This window comes from Megalops cyprinoides, chromosome 13 (assembly GCF_013368585.1).
Source record: "Megalops cyprinoides isolate fMegCyp1 chromosome 13, fMegCyp1.pri, whole genome shotgun sequence".
Classification (NCBI taxonomy): Eukaryota; Metazoa; Chordata; class Actinopteri; order Elopiformes; family Megalopidae; genus Megalops; species Megalops cyprinoides.
This window is the reverse complement of record NC_050595.1, coordinates 33,351,761-33,377,816: the sequence shown is the minus strand read 5'-3', so window position 1 is coordinate 33,377,816 and position 26,056 is coordinate 33,351,761. Positions and strand designations below refer to the sequence as shown.

General features: G+C 42.1%; 1 protein-coding gene across 1 annotated transcript in view; it reads left to right on the top strand.

Annotated features, from left to right (window-relative positions):
• The window catches only part of pepd (peptidase D), a 71,619-nt gene extending 45,878 nt beyond the window's left edge, over nucleotides 1-25,741 (top strand). Inside the window, exons 9-15 of the mRNA XM_036543191.1 lie at nucleotides 711-757; nucleotides 16,568-16,636; nucleotides 18,126-18,203; nucleotides 18,708-18,856; nucleotides 20,370-20,554; nucleotides 22,865-23,056; nucleotides 25,175-25,741. Coding sequence (XP_036399084.1) covers nucleotides 711-757; nucleotides 16,568-16,636; nucleotides 18,126-18,203; nucleotides 18,708-18,856; nucleotides 20,370-20,554; nucleotides 22,865-23,056; nucleotides 25,175-25,324 — 870 coding nt within the window. The 3' untranslated portion in view covers nucleotides 25,325-25,741. The remainder of the gene's footprint in view (nucleotides 1-710; nucleotides 758-16,567; nucleotides 16,637-18,125; nucleotides 18,204-18,707; nucleotides 18,857-20,369; nucleotides 20,555-22,864; nucleotides 23,057-25,174) is intronic.
• The last annotated feature ends 315 nt before the right edge of the window (nucleotides 25,742-26,056 follow it).

Below are 26,056 nucleotides of genomic sequence, written 5' to 3'. Positions count from 1 at the left end.
CTAGGTTACATGCCCCTGTGCAGGAACATCTAGATAGTTGACCTGTAATCTTTCCTATTTCAAGGTGCATTCAGAGTTTTGTTCAAATGGGCTCTCCCTTTGAGTAGCAATCACAGCAATTCATGGGCACCAGCTGCTGCACACACCTCTCAGCGCATTCGTTGTCTTCAAAAGAAAGACATCTGACATTTCCCTCCCTCCTTGAATGTCTAGGAATCAGTGTGTATCAGTGTGTAGTGTGTTTGCATGTAGATCCATGTTCTCCCTAAGGTTGTTCTGACGAGGGCTGATATGAGTCAGCTGAGAATATTGAAATGGAACCGCAGGACTCTGCACTGTTAAGTGAGTTTAAACAAGTTGCCATTTAATTGCTCAACTGTTTAGGAATGATGCACTGGGGGACACCACAAAAGCATGGAAGACCGCTTGAATAAAAACACCAGTGTAACATCCTGGGAATATCCAAGATCAGTTTTTTTCTGCAGGAGAAGAACCAGGACCTATGGCTATTTCACTGTTTAGTCATAAAGGTTTTCTTTTTTCTCATTGAGTGATGTTTGTAATAGAAGTGAATATACAAAGAGAAAAATCGAAACTTAATACAGCTGTTTCAGGTGCTGAGGTTAGTTAGTATCAATGTAATAAAAATATGTGGTTCAAGTTTAAGATCAAGAGGAATGATATTAAGGTATGCTATCTCTTCCCCTTAGGTAATGAAGCACGTGAGACCTGGGCAGAAAGAATACGAAATGGAAAGGTGAAGTACAGATTTTGTGATTTCCTTCAGAAGCATGAAGGGCACAAATGATTAAGCAGCAACTTTGTTCCATTACTGATGGTGAATATGGAAGACGAGTTACTGTGCAGATTCTTTTCCACACACTTGTCCAAATGCCCTTAAGTGTGATCACACTACAAATGCTGTTTTCACATACACTAGAGTGGAGGTTTGGTGTGGCTGAAAGCAGTTGCTCCAGGTACAGCTGGCTACCTAGTGCTCCATGTGACCAGGGATGGATACATTCTGTTTAGCAGAAGTAGATGTGTCTGTGGAATCATAGAAGGAGGACAATGGGAGGGAAATGCAATATAATCAAATATAATCTAATCTAATAGGATATTTGTTGCTCTTATTTTAATACAGTCAATCTGTAAGCAAAACGTAATTCTCAGTTCTGTATAACTACACATTAGCATTCTGAGTGTACATACATTTACTCATATGTTTATTATCTTGAGAGAGGTCATTCAAAATGAGCATGCACCCCTTGTTTTTCCCAGGTTAGGATCAGCAATCCTTGACTTATATTGTGCAGAAACTGATTAGTTTGTGCATAGCTGGCAATTGTCCAAGGCAAGATCATCAAGTTAGATCAGCAAAATCTTTTTTGCTACGTTCTGATCTCTGTGTAATTCCGTCAGATCGACACAGTCCTTATTCTGTTTGTAGAAAGAACTCTGTCCTGTGATGGCTTGCTTCTTTATTATGTGTTATAGTGAAATTGACCCGTTTCTCATGACGTGGTGATTCCAGTGCAAAACCGTCCTCACCCTCAGTGGTAAGGCTTAAATGCCATGTTCTCTTTGGGCGCTGAAGCAAGGAGAAATGTGATTGTTCCTGCAGTTGTACTATTTCCTAGTGTTTCTGTGTGTGCTTGGAAGGACACCTGCATTACCCTTCAGTAGTGTTAAAAAACAGAACTGTATTTTAAGAAAAACAATGCATTATTACATTACATTACAAAAGTGTGTGGCTCTGTAACTGGCTCTGAAATGGTGGCAGTATGTGGCTCTGGCTCACAGCATGAAAACACATCTGAAATGGGCAAATCCATGCAGAAAGAGTCCACAGTGGTTATGTCAGATGACTGATCAGTATCCTGATAGACTGCTACTGAATCTAAATCCTCTGTTCCAACATCCACATGATCCATTTCCGTAGATCCACTACCAACATCCAATCCACAACCAGGTGATTTGTGCTTGTCCCCGGAAACAGACTTATTGTCAAGATAAATACAACACTCGTCCTCGTCAACAATTAGGTCCTGTAGCACAGACAGACCTGCCTCGCCATTCACACCATGCCCATCATTATCCTCCACCCGGAATTCAGAGAGGTTGGAGACCCACCATGTGGTCCTGGCATCGCTCTGCTCCACTTGGATTGGGTCTTCCCTCAGCTCCTGGTTCTCACTGATGCTGGAAAAAGACAGCTCAGCTACCTGCTCAGACTTCCCCCACGAAGGTAAAGGCAGAAAATTAACATGATTAATTAGATTCCTATAGACAGTTTTAATCCGGCCTGTAACAGGGTGACGAATGCCGTAAGTGTTCAATGTGCTGTTTTTACTAACGACGACATACACAGTACTCTCCCATCGATCAACCAGTTTCTTCTTGCCTCCCTCCCCTTTGTTTGCAAGCAAAACCCCGTCTCCCTTTTCAACAGAATGCCCTTTCATCCGACGATTATACACTTCCGCCTGCCTGGACTGTTGCTTCTCTGCGTGTTTCTGAGCCAGTGTCATTGATTCCCTCAGATCCTTTCCCAGTGATTGGACATATTTATCCACATCCACTGTATCTCCCATCAAAGAGGACACTCTCAAACATGATGTCAACAGGCAGCCGAGGAGTGCAGCCAAACATCAGAAAGAAAGGCGGGAACCCAGCGGTTTCATGGACAGTGCAGTTATACGCAAAGGTTAAGCTGTTCAACATCTGAGGCCATTTTACCCTGGATCGAGGTGGTAGAGCCCGGATCATACTACCTAGAGTGCGATTGAAGCGTTCTACTTGGCCATTGCCCATGGGATGGTGTGGCATGGTGTGTGAGTTGGTGACTCCTGCCATCTGAAGCAACTCCGCAATGAGGGAACTTTCAAAGTTAGCTCCTTGATCCGAGTGAATGCATGCTGGAAATCCATAAACAGAAAAGAAGTTATTTCACAGCACACACGCCACTGTCTTAGCAGACTGATTTGAACAGGGGTAGGCACAAGCCAGCTTGGTAAAATGATCGGTCACCACAAGCACATCGACGGATTTATTGTTCCCATCTTCAGCGGACCAAAAATCAATACAAACCAACTCAAGTGGTGCGGTCGTAACGATGGACATGAGTGGAGCTCTGTCTTCAGGCTCTGGAGTTTTGCTTAAAACACATCTCTTACAATGAGCAACATACTGCTTCACGTCATGTTCCATAGAGTCCCAACAAAAACGCTGCCTGGCGAGCCACAGAGTTCGCTGCTTACCCTGATGACCTGCATCATCATGTACCCCTGTCAGTACTTGACTCCTGAGAGAGACAGGGACAATGTACTAGAAAATTCTCTTCTTACTCACTGGGTGCTTGTAAACACGGTAGAACACTCCTAACCGGGTCGTGAGCTTCCCCCACTGCCCACTGTTGGTTTCTTTTGACTCATGGGCTCTCTCTCTCCACGATGGGCGGCAGCCCCTGTCCACAAAGAATCTCACACAGCTGATGACGGGATCCTGACGCTGTTTGTCATACAATTCCTCATGAGTGAAAGCAGGCAATGCGCTCTGCACCATGGATAAAACATGCTCCAACTGTTGCACATGGGACACTGCTCTCATTGTCGCACCGTCATCCCAGCGGCGATGAGCATGAAGCACAGCAGACACTTCCTCACATGAAATCCTACCGTTGGCATTCGCCACACCCCCTCAGACCTCAGCGGAACTCAGGGCAGATGATAGTAAAGCTCTCCCCCTCACGTCAGGCTGCTCACAGGAAAGACGGAACATGTCCTGCACCTCAGACACCTGCAGACCTCTCGCCTCTTCCAGCAGTACACGGTAGGGTGTTCTTGTCAGCCTGTGCATGATCCTGGGGTTAACAAAAGGCTTAATACTTAAGCGGTTTATTGTCAGTCCACACCGTAAACTTATGCCCTCGCAGCCAATGACTGAACTTATCATGAATGGCCCATTTCATCACGAGGAACTCAAGCCTGTGAGTCGGATATTTAGATTGAGCACGGTTCAGGGATTTACTCACAAAAGCAATGGGTCTAGCAGTCCAATGGCCATCCTGCACCTGAGAAAGTACCGCCCCTAATCCACTGGTAGATGCATCAACGGAAAGAGTTGAGAAAAGTCAGGGTGAGCCAGCAGAGCTTGGTCAAGAAGAGCTGTCTTCAGTGCCTCAAAAGCTTGTCTACACTCATCGGTCCAGTCTGCAACAGTAAGCTTGATGGAGATGGCCTCTTTTTGCTTTCAGCTGTCCGTGGTTTCCTCCCACCAGTGGTAAGTTGAAAAAGTAGTTTAGCTATCATAGAGCAATGCTCAATAAAATGTTGGTAATACACTACCATGCCAAGGAATGAACATATCTTCTCTGCAGATGTGGTAACACTGTCGGACTCCATAATGTCAGACTCAGCTATGCTGCTAATAGCTAGCACTTTATCAGGGTCTGCGGCTATGAAATGATGTGACAGATTTCCTAAAAAATTTACATTTAAATGGAGACAGGTTCAGGTTATGTGCCTGGAGACGCTGGAAAACCATTTCAAGCCTCATCAAACTCTCCTCCTCCGTTTTTCCAAAAACCAGTAAATCATCCAAATAACAAAGTAACGCCTGAAAATTCTGATTACCAAAAATAGTGAGCATCATCCTCATGAAAATAGCTGGACTGTTGCGTAGCCCCTGAGGCATTCACTGGAAGCCATCCACCCCCCCATAAAGGTGAAACTACTCTGCATATCAATATGTTCCGTGGCACACAGGGAGACGTGCTGGGCTCTGTCACGACAGTACTTCCCACAGAAAGCTTGCTCTTAGGCAGTAGACGGCCGCACGCCACATGTTCACTCATAGGTTGGAGTGTAACTGCTTTCTTAATCTTCACTGTTCCCACTTTGTCAGGAATTTCCTCCCCCCTCCATTTCTCAAGGTTGGCCAAAAATCTCAAAAACTGTCCTGTCTCATCTTGTCTTGATGAATCTGGCTTACCGATCACACGCCAATAGGTCTTATTGGACTTAAATCGTTTAATAAATGGCTTCAGAACATTGGTGCCTACAATGATCTCGTCATCCTGTCCCTCCACAACTAAAGCCGGAACCAAAAAATCGAAACCGAAAAGTTGAATTTTCAGTTCACAGATGCCTACTGGAGTTGTTCGTTTCCCTCCACACCCCACAAGGATAACGTCTGTTGGAGTTATCAAGTCGCCATCCACCACACCCGCCTCCCTGAGCTGAGGTACCAAATCCACACGCAAAGAAGTGGCCATGGACCCACTATCCAACATCCCTCTAAGCTCAACCTTGTCCCCTGTTAGTACAGTAGTGAAAAACAAACCATTGCTCACAGTGTAGCAGAGCTGAAGTAATAGCATGTGTGAGTCCTGCGTAAAAGCCTTGGTAGCAGGTAGCCGAGTGGTTGCAGCGGCTACATCCCTCCCTGAGACCTGGTTAAGTAGCGTTGTTGCTGAGAGACTAGGGACAATTTGCCTATAGCTCAACTGGCAACGACGCTGGCTGTAAGGGGTTGGCAGCAAGCAGTGAGAACCACAGTTCGCTCGCTCACTGACCCACGTAACATCAAATTAAAAAAAAAAAAAAAAACACAACACAAGACCCCACCCGTTACACAATGCATACCTCTATTCCTGTGACATGATTGGCAGTTCGTGATTAATTTCTGTGCATGCTATCTAAGAATCAAACATTTATTATATTTCTATTGAGGAAAATTATATCTCCATGATTATTGTTATCATTTTATCGTTTCTATTATGAAAGAATTTCAACAATTAAGATAATAAATAAAAATAATTAAGAGCCCTTCGTTCCCAAAATGCTGGGCTTCTCATCATTCCAAGAGTGGGCAAAACTACTATAGGCGGTAGAGCCTTTTCTTATCGAGCCCCTCTCCTGTGGAACAGCTTACCTACCGAGGTTCGGGGAGCAGACTCTCTCTCTACCTTTACATCTAGGCTAAAAACATATCTATACAGTAAATCCTTTAGCTGAGGGACATGGCCTGGTGCTGGCGTGAATCATAGAGTCTCTGGTGGACTAAGTGGTCATTGCTTTCATGACATGGACTCTGTGCCGTGAACTGGTGTTGACTGCCTTAGGGTCGCCCTCATGACTATGCCGGTTCCTTGCCTCCTGTCCCCTAGTTATGTTGCCATAATGTTAGTCTGCTGGGGTTTTTTTTCCTTGTTGCGCTCTGGCACCTTTTTTCCCTGCCCCTCCTCTCCTGCCTCTCTGCTGTACATTCATGTCATTCTTACCAAGAACCAGGAGAGGCAAGCGAGCTGGAGTCTTATGCCGAACATGGAAAAGGTGCTCTAATCCTCCTCCCAATCTCTTGACAATAAGTTGGACAAACTCCATGCTAGAATTAGATTTCAACGGGACATCGAAAACTGTAATGTACTCGTGTTCACATGACTTGATGCAATGGTCCCAAACTCGGCCATCACGCCCATCGGATTCACAGTTCACTACCACTTCCTCCACAAACAGACAAATTACATGCTTTGGATATACTGTATGAGACTATCAATGGATTTGAGAATTCACATCTTGAGGCTATTTTCATTGTTTTTGGGGACTTCAACAGGACAAACATGAGGTTAGTTCTCCTGAAATTCCACCAACACATTGATTTCCCCACGAGAAATGAGCAGACTCTGGACCATTGTTATTCAACGCTTAAAGACAGCTTCAAACCCCGCCCTGCCTTTGGAAAATCTGACCACATTAGCATTCTACTGCTGCCAGCTTACAGACGAAAACTGAAACAAGAAAAACCGGTTACCTCAGTGGACCATCAGTAGAGTGAGGCCTTCAACATGCTACAAGACTGTTTTAATACAACTGACTGGCAAATGTTCAGAGACGCAGCAGAAGGTGACATCAATCAATACACAGACTCCGTCATCGGCTACATCAATAACTGCACAGATGATGTCGTCCCTAAAATCACCATTTGTGCATTTCCCAACCAAAAGCCCTGAGTCAACGGTGAAATCTGAGCCATGCTAAGAGCACATTATGCAGCCTACAACTCTAGTAATCTGATGGCCTACAGGAAGTCCAGATACGACCCCCAGAAAGCCATCATACAGGCAAAAAGAAACTATAGAGGCAGAGTGGAGTCCTGCTACCAGAGTTTGGACACCAGACGCATGTGGAGTCACCTACGCATCATCACGGACTACAGTGGGAGCAAAAGGAACATTATGGGATCATATGCCTCACTACCAGATGAGCTCCATACTTTTTATGCTCGCTTTGAGACAAACAACACCAGTTCTGCAGTGAAACTCCCAAACAGCTCTCCACTAGCCCTGACAAAAGCAGATGTGAGCAGGTCATCTCCAGGAAAGCACCTGGACCTGATGGCATCCATGGCTGTGCACTGAGGGCATGTGCCAGCTAACTAGCAGACATATTCACGGATATCTTCAATCTCTCCCTGGGCCTGTCCGTGATACCCTCTTGGTTCAAGAAGACCACCATTGTTCCAGTCCACAAAAAACCCACTACTTCCTGCCTGAACAACTACTGCCCAGTAGTGTTTACCTCCGTCATCATGAAGTACTTTGAGTTGATAGTCAAAACACACATATGTTCCTCGCTACCTATCACTGTGGACCCCCTTCAGTTCTCTTACCACAGCAATAGATCTACAGATGATGCCATTGCCTTGGCATTGCACACTGCCCTGAGCCACCTGGAGAAAAGGAACACCTATGTGAGAATGCTATTCTTTGACTACAGCTTTTAATACCATCATCCCTACCAAGCTCATCACAAAACTACAGTCTCTCGGGTTAGACAACCACCTGTGCAACTGGATCCTGGACTTTCTAACAGAGAGGCCCCAGGTGGGAAGAATAAGCAGCCTCACATCCTCCACTCACACCTTCAGTACAGGGGCTCCACAGGGATGTGTGCTCAGCCCCCTGCTATACTCCCTGTTTACACACGACTGTGTGGCAAGGTACAGCACCAACGTCATCGTGAAGTTTTCTGACGTAGGCCTCATCTCCAATTATGACGAGACAGCCTACAGAGAGGTCAGAGACCTGGTTGCATGGTGCTGCGTCAACAGCCTCTCTGTAAATGTCAGCAAAACAAAGGAGATGATAGTGGGCGGAAGGTGCGGGAGGGCACATCAGTGGAGCAGAGGTGGAGAGTCTCCAGCTTCAAATTACTCAACGTACTCATCTCCAATGACTTCACCTGGCCCCTCCACACAGACGCAGTAGCGAGGGCAGTTTGTCAACAACTCTACGTCATGTGGAAGCTCAAGAAGTTTGGCATGGCCTCAGGCATCCTGACCAACTTCTACCAATGCATCATAGAGAGAATTCTGTGTGGTTGCATCACAGTCGGATACGGCAGCTGTTCTGCCCGTGACCGCAGGAACGTGCAAATGGTGAGATCAGCAGAGCTCATCACTGGCACCAAACTCCCAACCCTTCAGGACACCTACAGCAGGGGTCAGCAACCCTTCTGACATGAAGTGCCAGTTTGAAATGTTCTTAATTAGTACGCCATATCAACATTAAGTTTAACATTAGGCCTGCACGATATGAGGAAAATCTGCGATATGCAATAACATTGTTCAATATTGCGATGATGATATGCGATAAATAAACAAATATTGAAGTGTGCATAATAGCTATACAGTTCCTATGTCTTTCTGCTTTAATAGGTACACTGCTAGCATAGACCCCAAACATTGAACAGCCTATGCCAACTGAATAAAGAAATGACATAAATTATTTCGAACATTCTTTTATTGAACAAATTGCACATGAATGCCCAACCAATTAAACAGAACATTAATTTAAATAAGACATTATAACTATAAGAAATTAAAGTTCCCTGCTCCCTTTAAAATATTTTCTTCTAAACCAGGGGGCCAAAAATTAATCTGGATGGAGGGCTGCGGGCCAAAAATAAATGTTGATGTTATGTGAAATTACTTTAAAATGTAATATATTTTATAGAAAATTAACATTCTAAAACTAAAATAAAATTTCTAAATAACAAAAACACTATTCTTTAATCTGCTTTACAGTAATTTTATTAATTTGCAGCGATGATTGTCAGAAACATAAAACATCCATATGCTTCCATAAGACACCTTTCTGACAGAAAGTGCATACAACTCAAGGTGCTTTAGAAAATTAAGTTGAAAACAGCTGTATTGTCCACCTTTGTAATCAAGAGTGGAAATCTGACAAAATTTTTGTCAAAATTGACAAAAATATAAAGTTAAACATCATAGTGATAGCACTGAATAACAAATCAATATTGGATATTAAGTTTACATTGAGCACTATTTAAGTTACACATCACATAATGTCCCCATATGTTAGCTAATGAGCCATAATATTAAACATATTAACAAAAATTAGCTTCTCATTCACAGGGTCACTCTGAACGATTTGGTCATTTCGTTTTGTAGTTACATTGGCTAACTAATAACACCAACCAGGCTCGCATTAATGTACAAGCTGGCCAAGGCTGCAGCCTAGGGGCCCCACGTGTGCGAGGGCCCCGGATTGGCCAGACTACTTTTAACCCTTTCGCAGTAACTTATTTTTATGCTATGTAGCGCATGTTGTGTTACATGGTTTATGTTTTCATTAGCGTTAAGCATTAGCATTCACTATATTTTTAATGTTAAATTACTATTTCCTCAAAGATAAAATTAGCTAGAATTTTTCCAAGATAGTGTTCTAATCGCACCAGTTTTAGCACAGGCACTAAACTGCAAATCACACCAGTGTGACCGTAAGCGCAAAAGGGTTAGTTATTTAAATTTACTTCAGAGAAAAAAATTGGGCCAATAGAGCCCAATCAAAATTATGGGCTCTTTTGGCCCATAAGAAACATTTTAAAAATTAAGCAATTGATTGGGTAGATGTGGCCAGGTTCATAAGGTCAATTTGGTTTTCAAATAATAAGTCATTGCTACTGGACAGCATGGCAGCGAAATGTAAAAAACACCGTGGCCAAGATCTACTAAGGAAAACCCCTAAATATTCTGTGCAAATTGGATTTTACCAGCCTTGGTAAGGACCTCTCTGTCAGAAAAACAAGGAAAAAAAACTTCAAAGGTAGGGCTATGTATAGTAGAGTAGAGTATTGCACAGCGGTTCGATTTGTGTCTCTAAGGATGTTGTGATTTTGCCTCAGTAAAACAGGGTGTTCTGTGTTGCTGCAGATGTTGTACCTGTTGGTTTAGAAAGCTAAAAGCTGTTACCAGGTTGCATATGCACAGTGAATGCCTTTTCTCTGTAGAGAGTTTGCAGTTTATAGTAAAGGCTGTTTCAGAGTGAGTGTGTCTGTGCATGTGGGCCATGTAATATTCCTAGCATGCTTTTACACTAGGGATGGTAAGATTCACCGATTCGCATCGGTGCACCGGCATAAAATTTCACGATGCGATTGCCCCGATTAAAAAAGTGTGCACCGGATACAATTTGAGATGAACTTGGGATGCATCGTTTCTGACATCTTTCCATCGGTAAAATCCGATTTATGTATATACAGTATAATTATTAGTAGAGGCCCAATGTCTTTATTATTTTGAAATGTGACCAATAATTTTATATTTAGATTGATTCCTCCTCTCAAGTGTTTCTCCAGCGCGCTCTCTCTCTCCACTGCTGTCAGTGGCCAATTCTCATCAAGTCTCTCGGCCAAGTCTCGCACGAGTTGGAGGCGTGTCCGGGTGACGGGGCGAGTCACAGATTATCGTGGAGGAGGAAGAGCTACATGTTCCACCGAATTGCTGCAAATCAAATGTTTGGCGACACTTCGGATTTTTCAAGACAGACGGACAATTTGACACGACGCATGCAATTTGCAAAATATGCCACACCGCTATAAACTACACAGGCAGTACGACTAACTCAAGTACTCACCTGAAGCTAGAGAAAGAAATATGTTAAGTGGCACTTAAGTTAATTTGGGATTTGCTGTCTTCTTAAGAAGAGCCAAAGAAATAAAATCAAACTGTATGTACTGTATTGAATTGCACAGCATCACATTCTTTTGCATCACATTGTATCGCGTTGAATCGCATTGTGTTGAATCAAATCGTGTGGAATCGCACTACATCGCAACAGGGGTGAATCATATTGTATCGCATTAGTAGCTGCCCCATATGTATCTTTAATGTATCGGATCGCTGGCAATGCATGGAGATGTACATCCCTATTTCACGCATGGCTCTAAATTACTTCTTTTCTGGTAAAGCATAATGAGTAAAGAGGGGGGGGGGGCACACAAAGAGTAGCCTAGGGGCCCATGACCACCTTAATCCGCCACTGACACCAACAACAGATTATTGGTCAGAAATACAACAGAATCCGCTAACCCGGGCTGCCAGGTTTGGCATAATTATTTTTGCCTAATTGGTAGTGATTTCGCACTGACTTGTGTGACTGAAATGTCAGTAGTTTGGTTTCCTTACTGAGATCAGGTCAAACTAAACAAAACAAAACATGCATTTTAGCCATCAATCTCAACACTCGTTCCTGTGCAGTTTGTTTCCATGGTTAACAGTTTATTGTAAGTAAACACTTGGCAGAGTGGTGTTTTTGTGCTTTTTCCAAAGCCAACCTTGTCGGGAATCGGTTTTGATAGTGTGTAACACGATTTCAGCTTTTTATGTGACGTCACTTGAAATCAGACTGGCATCCCTGTCGAAAAGGCCGACTGTAGTTTATCACAAAGACACGTTTCTTTAGTGCATTTTATTTCCTACTCAACCAGCGCAGCGCTCGCTACGCCCCTGCCACGTTCCGCTCATTGGTGGAACGTCAGTTTTAAGGGGCGCGTCATTTTATCCGGAACAACTTGGCAGTGGGAGCTAACTGAAAACTATGAGAAGCTTAATAATGGTAATGAAAACATAACGAACCATGTAACATAACACACGTGCTACATAGCATAAAAAATAAGTTACGTGCGAAAGGGTTAAAAAAAATTTTTTAAATCTTCTCTCGCGCGCTTATCGCCAGCGTGCCAGTGATTACGCTGCCGCGTGCCTAAGGTTGCCAGCCCCTGAAGATAGATCTTCATATATTGTTTGTTTGTTGTGTTTTTAATTCAGCCTTTTTTTTTTAGCTTAAATTAAACTTTTTACATTAGTTTAATATTTTGTAACTTACTACCTCGCAGTCAGTGCCTTCTGTGTCATGCTGTCACTAGTCTTCATTGTTACATGTTAGCAGGGCCTACCTCAAGAATTTCAGTCTTTCAGTGCAAATGACAAATAAAAGACTAACTTTGACTGTGGACTTTGTGTAAATAGGTGATAATTTGTTGTGTAATTCAGGTTTGTTTTGCTGTTTCAATTTCTGATATTAAACGCCTTCTATGGCTGGTTGGCTGTGTATGAAACATACACTTGTACCATCAAGATTCACACTCACAAAGCTGTATACTTCTGAGTACACTCTGTGTTCACTACCAGAGATGCAAATGTAGAACAGCCGTCAGAGAGCTTTGATGTGGGATGCACTCCAGGGTCATCTATTAACTGGGTCAGCTATTAACTGCTCTGATAAAGAAAAGCATGATTCTGAAAATACGTATCACAGCTAACTGAATTTTGGCATTTCACTGTGATACACTGTGTTCTGGTTGCCAGTTTATTTGCCATGTAACTACAAACAAAACAAAAACCACAAAGCTGCTGTTTTTGTGTTCCTGTGTATGTTGTTTACGTCACATGAGGTTGGCATTTTGTGTTAAGTTCCACTGGAGAAGTGCATCATCATGCAGTTTCTTTTTATGTGACAGAAGGTTGCGTGAAAGTATTGATTGCATGAAAGCTTGATTTTTGGAGCAGTGTGTAGAATGCGGTTAACCCACACTGGTGTGTTCTTTAGCAAGTACAGCAAGCACCTTGGAACAAGGCTATTAGTGCAGTCTCCTTAGTACATTCAGCTAAACAATTTTTAGAAATGTGTGTTAAAATACATTTATTTCGTTGCTAGCTTTTTTGTTGAGAAGAACCCTTTAAACATAACATTAGACAATTTTTTCAAATGTTTTTCTTACTGAAAAGAAATTAGAGATTATGATAGACAATGTCAAGCTGAACACAAAAATAATTTCAGATTTGTTGTTTCACATAGGAATTTGGAGAAACATTAAAATAACTTTTATTGAATTTAAAATGCTTAATCACATAATGATGCTGACACATTGTGTTAGTTCAGTTGAGCTTAAAATGTTTTGCAGCTGATTTTTGTTTGTACTCAGCATCTGGTGCCTCTTGTGTCCAACAATAGTCAGCCAGCATTGATGGTTTCCAATTGCCCTGATACTGCTTTTCCGTGGTCGCAATGTCCTGGTGAAGCCTTTCACCATGTTTGTCACTGACTGCACCAAGATCAGCAGGGTGCTGATCCAAGTCCAAGTGTGAATGCAGAAAATGAATTTTCAGTGACATGTTGCACTTCATGGTTTTGTATGCTTTAAGCATGTTGTCAAGCAGCTCAATGTAGTTTTCAACAACATCCATAAATGCCTTCCATGCTATTTTCTCTGGCCCCACTAGCAGATCTTCTAATTCCTTGTCATTGATGACTTGTCTGATTTGTGGACCAACAAAAATGCCTTTCTTAATCTTGGCGTCAGTTATTTTTGGAAACATCTGTCTCAAATAGCGAAATCCACCACCTTCTTTGTTCATTTCTTTCACAAAATTTTTCATCAATCCGAGTTTTATATGAAGAGGAGGCAGACATATCTTTGTTGGGTCGACAAGTGGTTTATGCGCCACACTTTTCTGCACTGGAACGAAATGCTTACGGAGCGGCCAGTTCTTTTTAATGTAATGTGACTCTTCAGCAAGGCTATCCCATTCACAAAGGAAACAACAGTACTTTGTATATCCAAGCTGCATTCCTAGTAGCAGTGCCAATACTGTTAGATCACCACAAATGTTCCAGTCGTAATTGTTGTACTCTGTGTTTCAACAACAGTTCTAAGTTATTGTAGGTTTCTTTCATGTGTACTGCATAGCCAATGGGTACTGAAAGGTGGATATTGCCATTGTGTAACAGGACAGCTTTCAGGCTCCACTTTGACGAATCTATAAGAAGTCGCCATAGTTGTGGGTCATGCAGACAACCCAAAGCCATGAACAATGTCAGTGCAGAAACAGAGGTTGTCAACCTGCATAAAGAAGTTTGTCAAATGTTCTTGACGGTTCCGAAAGATAGAAATTTTTGTACCTGGTAACAGCAAACCCCATCCTTGCAGTCTTGAACCAAGTAGTTCTTCTTTAGCTTTTGACAAATCATTAGTCCCTGACCAGGTCATTTAATTCTGGCTGTGTTATCAGATGAGGATAACCAGGCACAAAGGGTTCAACATCTGGATCAGTGTCTTTTTTTCACATCTGGTTCATGCTTTGTGGTATCTTCATCTGCCTCATCTAGGCTCCATGCCTCTGGTGGCTTCGGTACTGGCAAACTGTCATGTGGCACTGGTCTCATGGCTGAAGGCAGATTGGGGTATTCAATAGATTTCTTATTTTTAGTAGAGAAGCCAGATATATTGGTCAGACAGAAGTAACAGTTCGTCACGTGATCCTTCTGTTCTCGCTATATCCAAATGGCATTGACTTCCACGTACCTCTGAGCCAAGCTCTCAGGTTGACTGCACATGTTGCACAACAAATGTGAGGAGCCCAGGGTTTGTCTTGGTCACCAATTTTACATCCAATGTATAGGCTTTCTTAGTAAGTGCAGCCATGGTGTGTCTTTGAGCCTTAAGCGTATACTTGCCACAGATGTAACAGGATATAACCTTTTCGCAGCTGTTGCAATATTGACGAGACATTTCTACTGTATTAAATCTTGCTGAATACAATAAATCCTATTGTTAAGTATATTCACTATGCTATTGCCTGAAGAACATGTGCATCAGCATGTGTCCAAACAGCATCTGTAAATGTGAGCAGCTTTTATAGCCTGTCTGCCAGCATCTAACCTGACTAAGCATGCCCAGGCATGCCAAAGATAACATCTGCATAGCACCTACACTGAGTGCATGCCCAGGCATGCTTCAACTGACCAAAACGGCTAGGAAAATCTTCGTTATCCAGTGATTTATACATGTGATTTATTCATGATACAGGCATATGTAGCCACAATTTCTTTCAAATGTGTTATGTCTTTGTGGTATGTATCATGATCACCAAAAATGCTGTCTAGTTTTTGATATTTTACATTTTTGTTCACTTAGAACTTAATCTTTTTTTTTGTACAAACATTTTCTTGTCAGTGTCGGTAACAATTAGATTTAAAGATGTCACTTTTAAGGGACGTTCTTGTAACTTTGATGTAAAAACATCAATAAATTTGTCATGCCCTTGCTGTTGGTATGAGTTTTCAGATTATGCGCTTAATGTGTCATAGGTGACACATTAATGACATCTGTGTGTCATTTTTAGATTGATTATGCATGGGGAGGGGGAGATTTTATAACCGGCACCTACCTTTTATCGATCTGTCTCTGGAATAGCTTACCTGCATGCACCTTTGACAAGGATTTGCTTGTTCTGGAGCACCACATTTGACAAATTTGTCGTCTCCTTGCATAGGGGTAGAGAGAGGGGGAGAGGGCTAGAGCAGGCTGACCTTTTTTTCCCCCTTAATTTGCACAAGCACATGCCACTGCATTGAAACTGAGGCAAAAACTGGACCATTAATCAGTTGAGGTGTGACAGTAATCACCCCATGAGGGAAACGCCACCTTTCTCTATTTTGGAAGCCTCTGAGTTATTTACACTCATTCAAATGTATACATTTGAACACATATATAAACAGGTGTATAACATCTAAATAGCTAAAATTCAGATATGGTAGAAGTAAAGCAAAAACACCCATCTGAAATTGCTGTAAATGAGCTGCAAATGTAAATGAGCAGTAACACAATCATTTAGTCCTCTTCAGATTCCAAATTTTGTTACTTTTTGTCTTTAGTTATTACATGAACAACTGTAAATTTTATGTCTTCACAGAAATGCACCAAAAAATTGCACTAATTGTCATATTTGCTTTCTTGAGAGTTACTATGTAGAGGAAGAGAGACGTGCAGTTGACCTGTATGGGTGGATTCTATGGTGATGTACCTTTGGAAATTGGCTGCTCACCTCTTTGAATACCAGTGAGCTGACAATACATTCTACCCCAAATTCTGACAGAGGCTGGCCATGGAGGAGAGCTTGAAAGGAAGAGATACACCTTGCCTTAGGCAGCAGAAGACAACGTGCAGATCAAACCCATGGGCCCTGGCTGATCAATAAAGAGCATCACTGCAGCAGCAATGGCCATTATAATATTTATTGTGTGTGTTCAGTGAAAAAGGTTTCATCCAGTTGCTCAAGACTACAGCTTTAGTCTTGAAGTTTATTTCCTTTTATGTGTGACTGAGAAGCACAGTGTAATGCCTTTACCTAAAGACTACGGTTGCAGCTCAGTCATCCCCATAAGCTGTCAGTGATTATGTGATGTGTTCTGTTGCAGTCTGTTCCAGCACTACTGCTATGCTCGTGGTGGCATGCGTCACATGTCCTACACCTGCATCTGTGGAAGGTAAGCCTCATCTGGCCAGGCAGTACAGCTTAAGGGTGTTTAGTGGGTCCATCTGATATACAGATCAGCACCTCATGCAGAAATGTGGTTAGCTGAGGTGTTGCTATGGCTGCAGCCCACCTTAACTGAGCCGCACCGCAGGAAATGCTGCAGAGCAAAGCCGCTGTTCTGCTGCTCCCAATGACGGAATGCTATGGGTTGTGTCACGGGGGGGCTAGGCATATGCTGCGGACTGCTCAGCGGCTCCTCCAGGCAGGGTTGGCAGCGCCAGATCAAGGGCCTGTGCCAGCACTGCGATCACCCCAGCGCAGCTCCCTCTCTCTGCGAGGCTTGCATGCTATCTGTACTCATCACAGTGCAATTTCAGTCCATCAGTACAATTAAAGCTGCTGGGCATTCAAGCTTTAATACCTCAACACCACTTCCAAGCACAAAATAAAAAATGTAACATTTCCATCTAACAGTTTGCTTTAGCAAGATCTAAACAGCTAGTTTCATTTGTCTCAGCACAAAGGAGCATTTTAGCTCTGGTTGCGCACAGAAACCGAGAAACAGCCGGCCATATGGGTATACACCCTCACCATACTCACCTCAGCAGCAGGACATTCATGGGGACGGGGCAGAGTAAATAGGGCATTCCATTTCAGACCAAATGGCAACTGTTATTCATATGGTTACATGGCAGGGGGAGAGGCTCAAGACAGGAAATAACACACATTATACCTGAATGGTTATGAATTGCTACCAGGGTTCTCTGTAAATACAATTGCAAACTGCGGTCACAGTGGTTCATGTCAGAAAATTCACTACTTCACTTCATTTCTTGCAATAAAAATGTTGATATGATGTGGTGAAATTTTTGTAGATAAGACTTTGTGAGTTTTCTGTGTATTTGGTATGTTACCTTACGAAATCATTCTTGTGCTGTTAAGGTTGAAAAAAAATACACAGCTGTATCTGTGTCTATGCATGAAACAAAAAAAAAACTTCTCCAATGGGTAGTGACAAATATAGACAAATGTATTTGATGAAATATAGGATAATGACTAGTAGTTCACACCATGAGGCCTAAACCTGAGCAAAATCTTGCAAAATAAGCAAGTTTTTCAATTGAATGGCATCAAAATGACCTCTCCTTCCACACCCCTCTCTCTCGTGAATGAGCATGTCTATTGGACTTTTATAGACTGAAATATTGTCTGTTCCCTAAACCGAAATTTCACTTGTGCAGATGTTTTTGCTAGTAAGAATTCATTGCTTTGATTAGGGAATTTTGACAGTACCCAAATGAACTCCATTGATGGAATATGGAGACTGGAACTTCACTGGAATAAATGTAATGGAGTCACATGTTGTGACATGTAGCACATGTGTTTTGTAATGACTGAACCATTGTTTCCTAAAGACCATCTTGGTTGGGCTTGTAAAATTGCACACGTTGATGACGGTGAATTAAGATCATGCGAGGTTAGACATGCTGTCTCAACAGTGGCAACAATTCTTCAGTCCTCCACTATGGTCATGCAGGAGCCCCCAACGACAAGACTATCGAGGACGGAGAGATGTGGTAAGTCTCTTTCTGAGCCAGGACTTCATACTGCTTGTATATGTTTTGTGTTATGGAAATGTTGTTTTGTTCATGTCGGATGACATAACCTCTTTTCTAATCACACTTAATCTTCTCCTTCAAGGGTCATTCTCCTAGGTTATCTTTATGATTTCTGTATTTAACTCTTAATTTTTTCAATTGTACTTAAGCTAAATTGTGCATGTATGTATGTGTTTAGTGCTGCATATCCTTCAGCAGTTCATCGCTGTTATTCTCTCAAATAAGGTCTGCACTGAGCTTTGTTTTAACTTGGGCTCACTGATGTAGCACTACAATGAATGTTCTGAGTACTGCTGGCAACTGTACATGAGTCCCATTGAAAGGGACAGCTTTGGTTTTGTCCTTCACACTATGCAAGTTGAGAATAATGATCGGTGATGACCAAACCCAAATTCTTTGGTGGAATTGCAATAAGGCGCACCTGAGCACTGTTTTAACAGTGATGTTTTTGGTTGCCTACAGTCTGTTCGATATGGGCGGAGAGTATTACTGCTACAGTTCTGACATCACGTGCTCCTACCCAGCCAATGGCAAATTCACGAATGACCAGAAGGCCATCTATGAGGCTGTGCTGAAATCCTCCCGTGCAGTCATGGCTGCTATCAAGCCAGGTACAGGCTCTGCCCTTCCTTTCCATTTGGTTAAATTGACCAGTTTTTGAAACTTGTGTCTTTTATCTGAAATAGTTTTGTTGTGCTTTTTACCCCTTTGGCAAGTGTCATGTGATGCAAGAATCTATTTATGTTTTTCCTAAAGCATACTTTACACCCTGCAACTTCTGTCCTCTGTCAATACCAGTGGTTTACCCTTTGCAGAGGGGGTTCACCTCCTCCCACTGCTACCTGGGTACAAAGTCACAACCTTTCTCTTTAGAATGTCCTTGCCAGGCTCTACAACAGAACTCCTCATGGCTTCTAATGTTATTTAATGTCATTTAAACTGCTTAGAGATATTATTAACATGTACGTTAAGTGTGTGAGCTGGTTTTAACAAACATTACTCTTCCAAAAGCTTTCCTACATGTCATTAATGGTAATCTTGATGAACTTCACATAGCCATCTTATCTCACAATTATAAAACACATAAACATGTTATTTCAACCAAAGAAAAAAATGCCTGTAGATTTATATGACAACCCCCTCTCTCCATGATAACAGCCACTATGCTCATACAGGCCACTAAACTTTCCAGGGTGAGCTCCAGAGCACCATGACTCAGACTGCCTTTGTCAGGGGTAACTTTACTTTGTTTGATGGCGAGAGGTAATCTGTCTCCGCTGAGGCATCCCCACCACCCTCCAGGGCCTCGCACAAAGTCAGCTTGTCCTGATTCCGCCAAATCTAAACATCTCCCTTAGCAACACAGAAGGACAGGCACCACCAGTGGAAATCCCCAGTGAGCTGGCAGCAGTGACATTGGCACCTTGGTGCAGGATGGCTGGATGGCAGGATGGCTCGCTCTGAGCAGAGAGAGCAGGAAGGGTCAGGCCATCTTTGCACTGCTCTGAATAACTAGCCACATCTCATTGAATTTGCAGCAAGAACTTGTCTTCTTGTAATGTCACAGCTGATTTTAGTCCATCTCCAATTTGTCTGTTACTTAGACAGCATTCTTTGCTTGAGGGCATTAAACAAAAAAACCTCAATGACAAAACTTCTTGGATTGGGGTTCCGTCTGAGATTGGTGTTGAATTAATGATTTACTGAGGGCCTTAACTGTTTTGCCTTTTTAACTCTAGTGCAGTCCTTACAGTATCCAAATAATCATGTATTTGAGAAGCTTTTGCCTTGTAATACAGTGCATTCTTCTCCTTCCTCTTACTCAGTTTCAAACCACAAAAATGTTCTCTTTTGTGTTAGCTTGGTTATCAGTCATGTGATCAGCTTTTGTGGAGGAAAAAAAACAATTAATTGATTGCCAAAGTTAAAATGTTAGAATTAACATGCTTTGCCCTTTCAAATCAGTGCCCCTTTCCTGCAGCATAATGGTGATAATCGTAATTGCACTAGAAAATTATTGCCAAAGTAGTCCTGAAATGGAAGTGTCCCTGTGTCATACAGTGTGTAAATACAGGAGGCATCAGCTGATCTCAATCTGATCTCGCTCTCTCTGGTCGCCATCAGGGGTTCTGTGGCCAGACATGCACCGACTGGCTGACCGCATCCACCTGGAGGAGCTGGTGAAAATTGGAATCCTGCACGGAAACGTGGACGACATGCTCAGGGCCCACATGGGCGCTGTCTTCATGCCTCATGGCCTGGGGCATCTGCTGGGTATTGATGTGCATGATGTGGGCGGCTACCCAGAGGTCAGTGCATCTCGCAGAGTGCTGATTGAAGGCAGAGCAGAGAGTGGGAGAGAGAGAGAGACTAAGTGTTCCTCAGCATCAGTGGCTGTGGGATGATGCGTGAACCCCTCCATTATTATCATCCCAGCCCCATCTAGGGTTCTGTTTGGCTTGTGTGTTGTGTGACGTTGCTTGGGCATGGCTTCACCATTGAGCGGAGAAAGTCCCAGTCCTTCCCTTTATTACATCTCATTATGATTTTGACAGAAAACATCAGTTAAATGAATGTTTACTTACTGCTTCAGTCTGATGTGGAGGCAGCGTTTGAGTTCAGAATGTAATGCTCACAAGTTCAAGTGATTCTGAACTGTGTAGTTAGTCTTGCTGTGTGATTTTCACTTTCAGTGGTGATTAGTTGCCCTTTACAATAAAATGATATCTAATAGTAACCTCAAGCTCCAGAACCAGTCAAATAAATATTCATTCAGCTATATCAGTTGTACATCAGTCTATAGCTGTCTCATTTCACAAAATGGAGTGACTGTGACAGAATAGCAGCTCAGTATCCAGAATTTTAAGAGATCTAGGAAGAGACTACAACCCTTCACATTCTAGTTTGAATATGAGTGAAGATATACACTGTAGAAGAAGAAAGTCATTGCTAAGTAAGTCCTTCAGTTTTACAAATGTGATCAAATTTGTTTGTACAGTACACATTTTTTTGCTCTCCTGCAATTGATTGTGGAGGTTTAAAGACACCTCCCAGCTGTGACAATGACCTAGTTGTGAAATTAGGGTGTATTCACACTAGGCAATCCGTACTGTGCCTGAGCACATTTGACCCCCAAAGTCCAGTTCGTTTGACTAGTGTGATCGCTCCGTACCGGGCCCGCTTGAAGAGGTGGACTCGGGCACGGTTTAGTTGGACTCGGGCATGGTACGCATCAGTGTGATCGCTAACCATGCCCAAGCACAGTACTCGAACAAGATGTCAATGATGCGACTCTCCCATGTAACAAATATATCTGTTATAGCAACAGTTAGCTAGATATCTGTTAGTTATACGCCCAGTCATAATAATTCCTTTAAACCATCATCTGATTAGCCAGCTGATTTCCTTAAATATAACAAGCTGGCTACCTCCAAAATTCGATTGGTGAGTTCTGTAGATCTATACCTAAAAATAACTCTGTGGATCCCCACATTAGCTTGATTACTAGCAAGCAAAATAAAACTAACCATACTTTACGTGGCGATGTAAGCATTGCTGTTGTCAGGGGCTTAGTCAGAATATCACAAAGGAAGCAGCCAACCTGTTGAAGTAGCTAGTCTTCAAAAATCGTTCAGATAGGTAGCCTGTTAGCTAACTACCTATGTTTGTCAAATCTACCACAGCTAACGTTAGCTCTCCAGCCAGTTAGCATCGGTTATGCAACGCAGCAATTTTCAGTTAATCTTGCTGCACATATAATAAGATTTTTACAGAGGCAGCTCACATTGAGGGAGGAATTTGGAGCTGCTTTACTTGCAGACTATAATTCACGTTCATCAATAAGGTGAGAACCAGACCCCTTATTAACCCAAATATTCTCGAATGAATTGAAAAGTGTGTACTATCCAAGCAGTAATAGAAGATGCTTGTTGTTGTAATGATGACAGTAGCGCACACACAAGTAGTAGCCCTACCTGGTTAACATTAGCTAACATTATTGTGATTAGGCTACTGTAATCTTACACAAAATATTGGTCTGTACTTTAGCATAATGACTGGAATGTCAGCTACCTTCGTAAAAATCTTCTTATACATGCAGCACGATTAAATGAAAATCACTGCATTGCATAATTGATAAATCTGTAAGGCATGTGAGAGGGCCGTGTGTCACTCCAAATAAAAGCTACAAAATAAGTACAATCATGAACTCCATTGTGCTGTGTGAGAGCGCTTTTCTTCAACACAAAAAATTGCATCGTGATGATGCGTGCTCGGGCCCGGAACGTTCAGAGCAATGTGAGCGCAGGCCAGCAGGGGAGTGGGAAGGGGGGACAATCGTGCTCGGGCACGGTACAAGGCAGCCAGGCCTAGTGTGAGTACGCCCCTAGTTTTTTACACTGAAAGGAACTATAGCAATGGCCACTATCATCCACCTTGTTCTTTTCCATGGAACCTAACCATTTACATGTGCATGTAAAAAATGTAAGCCATGTAATTCACCCTGAGAAAGGGTGAGCAAATATGCACCTTGATGACACTTTTGCTTGTGGATACTGTAAACATTTTAACTTGGTGAAGCTGAGTGTTGTGAATTATTAATTAAGCATTCATACCGGCAGGGTGTTGAGCGGATCGATGAGCCTGGCCTGAGGAGCCTCCGAATGGGCCGTGTGGTACAGGAACGCATGGTTCTGACCGTGGAGCCGGGGATCTACTTCATCAACCACCTTCTAGATCAGGCCCTGGCCTCCCCTGCCCAGCGCTGCTTCATCAACAATGATGTCTTGGCCCGCTTCCGCAGCTTTGGGGGGGTCAGTGCCCACGTTGCAAGTTTACACAGTTACTGCATACCGTTACCCTCTCTCTCTCCTTCTCTCTCTCTCTCTCACCCACACACACACACACACACACACACACACACACACACACACACACACACACACACGCACACACGTACATGCACAAACACACATGCAAGCATTCACTCCTCCATTTTCTTGCACACACATCCTATGATGAGTTCACACCCATGGTGTTTCCCCCAATACAGACACACATATAAACAGAAATTCCTCTACATTCTTACATATACATATCCTGTCATGAGTTTTCAGACATGTTGTGTACCATTCCGCATACTCACACATTCATCCCCCCACACACTCATACATTCATCCCTCCACATTTGTGTACACACACTCATCAATGCCTTCCCCCAATAATTTTACATACCCTCCTCCCCACATCTACACACATGTGCACAAAAACCTCCAGATTCATGCCACACAACTGCAGATGCATGCATTCTCAAACTCATTGACATAGCACTATATGTCCTTCTCGCCATATAGTTGTACAATCCATGGCATAGTCACTACGGGGGGGGGTATTCTCCCATTCACACTTAAATCCTTTTTTCTGCACCTCCAGATATGCGCATTTCTGTTACGCATATTCTCCCCTACGCGCTCCGATCACGCCCACAGCGCTTAACTTCAGAATGAAGGCAGGCTCATGAAAGAGGCGTGATTTATTTAAAATAGAAGTAGACTAAGCCACAACCTCGTTTATTTTGGCTGTCGGGAAAACGTGGAATGTGGACTTCAGCATTTACCATGTGAATGCCATGGAAATCAAACCATAAACCAGACTCTGATTTTGAAAATAAATGCAAAGAGAGAGCTATATTAGGAATCGCCTCAAAGGAAAGCATTTGTTTCTATGTATGACATAAACTCAAAAAATAAAGTAAATATACCAAACAACACATGTGCTGGGCCTATGTATAAAGACATGTGTGATGTGTGGAGATTCATTAATCCTTTCACACAGAACTTATTTTTATGCTATGTAGCACGCATGTTAGCCTACATTACATGGTTCGTTATGTTTTCATTAGCGTTATTAAGCCTCTCATAGTTTTTAGTTAGCATTTGCTATATTTTTAATGCTAAATTGCTGTTTAATCAAAGCTAAAATTAGCTAGAATTTTTCCAATCTAGTTTTCTAATTGCACCGATTTTAGCATACACGCTAAACGGCTAATCACACCGTTGTGACCGTAAATGCGAAAGGTTAATAAAAACTCACTATTGAGGAAAACAAAATGCATGTTCCAATGTCCACACTTGAACTCATGCCGAGTAGCCTGTTATTAAAAATTCATCAGTAATCACTCATCATGACTCTTCCAAAGTACTCTCTATTACCTAAATTGATTAATGAATGGGTAACACTCTGCTATTTATACTCATCTTAATTGATATTTCTGTTTTATTCTAATTGAACTAATTATTTACCAGGTTTGTTCATAATACTATGTGATGTAAAACGTTTTTTTTTTTCTGCTTAACAATGTAATATAGACTTACAAGAAATGTTATTGTAGTATAAAAATGACACACAAATATCGTAAAATTTGAACTTTATTTGTACATGTATAATAATGTTAAAAGTAGGCCTACTGCCAACTTAAAAGTCAGTATGGTGTTCCACCAGGTAGTGGCGCTTGATTTACTACAGCCCTCAGAAGCGCGTAGCTGAAAAGCGCGTAAGTGAAGGGCAGAATACGTGTAAATGGTTTACATAAGAAACGCCCAGATTTTGGGGTTGCGCCACCCGAAGCGTGTAACTGCCTTCATGGCGCGCAAATCATAAGTCAAGGGGAGAATATGCATAGGCTGAAAAGTGCGTAGCTGTGTGCTTTTTTGATTTACGCGCATGGGAGAATACACCTACGTGAATTTAAATCTTGATTTATGTTTCATCATCTCAATTGTCTAAAAGAAAATGTAATATTTCTGAAGCTGAAGCAGCTGAAAATAAATTTTAGCGGCTTCCATGTTTTAGAGAAAGTCAAGCAAAGTGAAAGTGTTGTTCTGTGAAGAGGACATGACTGAATATGCTGTGACCATTTATGACCTCTATAGGTGCGCATTGAGGATGACATTGCCGTGACAGCCAATGGCACTGAGCTGCTCACCTGCGTTCCCCGCACCGTGGAGGAGATTGAGGAGTTCATGGCCCAAGTCCAGGGCAGCTCCAAGTCCTTCAGCCCTGCTGTCAGCCAGAGCTTCTGAGAACCCTCTGAACAGCAGCTTCCTCTTTCCTCTACATCAGCAACAATTTCTACAAACTTCACACTGTGATCGAAGTAGCTGTCTTTGTGATAACAATCATAGGTATAAAGCGCTGGAATGAAGACACCAATAAAAGATGTGTCACCTTAATAAGCAATTAAGGAAAAATACTGTTCAGATTAATTGGAGATTATCTGTGTAACAGGTTATGAAAAATACTACTTTAATTCCTATGAACACAGACATTATTGGCTCTATAATCCAATCTGCCATTCTTGAAAATATCATTTTAGATGAACAACAGTGGACATATTTACTCAGTGGCTATAGTCCATTAAAATCAGTATTAAATGATTTTTCTGATATTCAAGTGCCTAGCACATTGCTTTACGTGGCTAATCTTATACACATGATTTGTAACACAATACTAACAAATAAATTTCATTTTCAATAGCAATAATACATTGTGTTTTGTCTTTTCAGACTGTTGTTTGACCTCTGAGCCAAAAAACAATCATGACCACTTACAAATTATGCCAAAACTTGCAAACCTTGTCAGGTCTCCTAGGATGTTGACTGCAGTCAAGATTTAATACACATTAAGTACTATATGTTATGTATTAATTCCAAAATGAATTGCTTTAATTTAATTGAACAATGCCAGAAAGTGCTTTCAGCTCTTCAGACCTTTTGAATGACTAATCTTCAATCCCTCATTTTAATGTTCAGAGG